At 27.4% G+C, this 2,409-nt stretch overlaps 1 protein-coding gene across 1 annotated transcript; it reads left to right on the top strand.

Annotated features, from left to right (window-relative positions):
• Window positions 1–888: 888 nt before the first annotated feature.
• On the top strand, window positions 889–1,641 carry LOC100302457 (uncharacterized protein; the record flags this gene model as incomplete). Its single annotated transcript, NM_001163179.1, is given in 2 exon segments — window positions 889–1,056; window positions 1,291–1,641. Coding segments are annotated over 2 exon segments (345 nt in total), but the record flags the coding sequence as incomplete, so codon positions are not given.
• Between the last annotated feature and the right edge of the window lie 768 nt (window positions 1,642–2,409).

Genomic DNA, 2,409 nt, shown 5'->3' with positions numbered 1-2,409 from the left:
TATTTCTTTTATGAAAATTCTGCTGTACACATAATAATATTTATATTTCTTAGCATTAATAAACTTTTATAGGTCTACGATTTTATAATAATTTATTATTACTAATAATTAGTTATTATCTACTTACACCATAGATAAAATAGTTATTGGATTTTGAAACCGAAAAAAACTGTAAAAATCTCTACATTAAAATATAGGTTTCGGTTTCGTTATCAGTTCCTAAAAAAATGTATTTAAGGGTTCCGGCCCCGGTTTCGGTCCCAAGATTTTTAAAAGGTTTCGGTCCTAAACCGGTGAATTTCGGTACGGTTCCAATACCTGCTATGAAGTTTGAAATTTTTAGTATTTTACGTCTACACAGATTATTCCATGAATCTACTCGAAAAGGACATTTAAAAACTTTATTAAATAGTATGTAATTATTTATTTTAAAGTGTGCATGCATTTTATACATGTATACTATGTGTACATGTATGCATGATTTATACATATATACATGGTATACAGGTATACTTTGACAAGGACCCGATGATTGAATCAAGTTGATCGTGTTTCGTCGAAGTGTCTGGTGAGAAGTGCAGAAATGCTATGAGATGTATGACCATTGAATTTAAATTACGGGTTAGACAATTCACACACGATTTCTGGTAACGATAAGGGCAGCAGTAATAATTAACTTTATTGAAAACGAATATGGCTTGTTTGAGGCACAAACCATTATTTTTATCACTTATCAATAAGTGACTGAAGTTTCCAATTCCTGGTGAATGTAATATTTTACTTATGGTCAATGAGTTTAAAACTTTTTAATCTCCAATTAAATTGAAAATTTTCATTATTAATTCAACCCACGTGCAACATTAATATATTATTATTATTTTTTTATAGGTTGATATAAACTTTTCGTCTTGGGGTTCAACTGGTGGTTGGATACCAAATTATTATATTTTCAGAGGAAAAAAGGCATGCAGTAATTTAAGAAATCTTACTGGAAATTCATGGTTTACATTTGTCAAAGCGTTTAACATTCCAACTGATAGATGTCCAATACCAGTGGTAATATATGAAAACATTAAAAATAATGACATCATTTTATAATAACCATTATGGATACACGATATTTTATGACTTAAATATGGTTGAATTAATATAAAATATAATATAAATATAATTAAGATATTAAAGGACTATTTTAATCATAGAATAAAAATAATGTTATGCAAAATTAAATTGTGTGCCATTCGTTGTCTAATAATTATATATTTATAATTTATCACTAAATGTTTACAGGACACATATATTACATCAGGGTATGATTTGACGAAATTCGAAGATAATAATTTGCCCAAAGTATTTTTTTATGGAAAATATAAAGTGGTGGTACGCTATAAAAATGTGGAAAATAAAGAAGTTGGTTGCATGGTTTCGGAAATAAATTTTATACGACCATGGGAAACACCAATTTAATAAAATTAATACACACTCATAATACTTGTTATTGAGTTGCTGTAAAAAATAAAGGATATGGGTACTATATTATTATTTCTTTATTGTACACTAATATTGTTAAACTCTGCTCACATCTGTTATTACCGCTAGAAAATAAATAATATAATGATAATCAGTTATCAGCAACATCAATTTCGTTATTTTGATTTTTTTTAAATACGATTGTATAAAACGTTCTTATTTTTAAATACTTACTTTCATTTTCACAAAAAGTATATTATGCTAGCTTAGCAGGATGTTATAGTTTCCAAAATTAATATATAAATGATATAATATCATTGTATACGGAAAACGATTCTGAGTGGAGACGGTTTGTCAGTGTGAATTTTTTATATAATATTTATATTGTTATTACTTATTCATATATTAATACCGGTAAGTTATAACCAGTAAGTTAAATTAATATATTATAAAATTACAAAAAATTACAATAGTCGTATGTGTAATACATACTACTGGGAATTTTAACCTATTCAACAGACATTTAAGCATTATTTTGACTACTTACCGTGTACAGAAAAAAAAACACGCATCAAGGTAAAATCAATAAATTCATAGCTCCGCTCAGAATCTCAAATGCGATACTGTACCTACCTAAAACAAACCTTATGATCGCCCCAGTATTTAATTTATTACTATTAAAAAAAAAATTCTTCTTCTTTTATGGTTGATACTTGATAAGTACTCAAAAAGAGTTTACCCTAGTGATTTAAAAAATGTTCGTCACCACTGCTGGTATGTGTACCATTATACATTTATATGAACGACAGTGGTATGACTAAAAATGATAGTCTATCTATAACACCGTCCTAAAATAATTGTACATAAAATGTAAATGAAAATGTACATAAATGTTTACAATAGTAGCTGAAAAGTGAAAACTGGCTGAACCGTTAATCG

The sequence above is a fragment of the Acyrthosiphon pisum genome, unplaced genomic scaffold (genome assembly GCF_005508785.2).
Source record: "Acyrthosiphon pisum isolate AL4f unplaced genomic scaffold, pea_aphid_22Mar2018_4r6ur Scaffold_20793;HRSCAF=22152, whole genome shotgun sequence".
Taxonomy (NCBI): domain Eukaryota; kingdom Metazoa; phylum Arthropoda; class Insecta; order Hemiptera; family Aphididae; genus Acyrthosiphon; species Acyrthosiphon pisum.
Note: the sequence above shows the minus strand (reverse complement) of the source record. Positions and strands in the feature narration are given on the sequence as shown.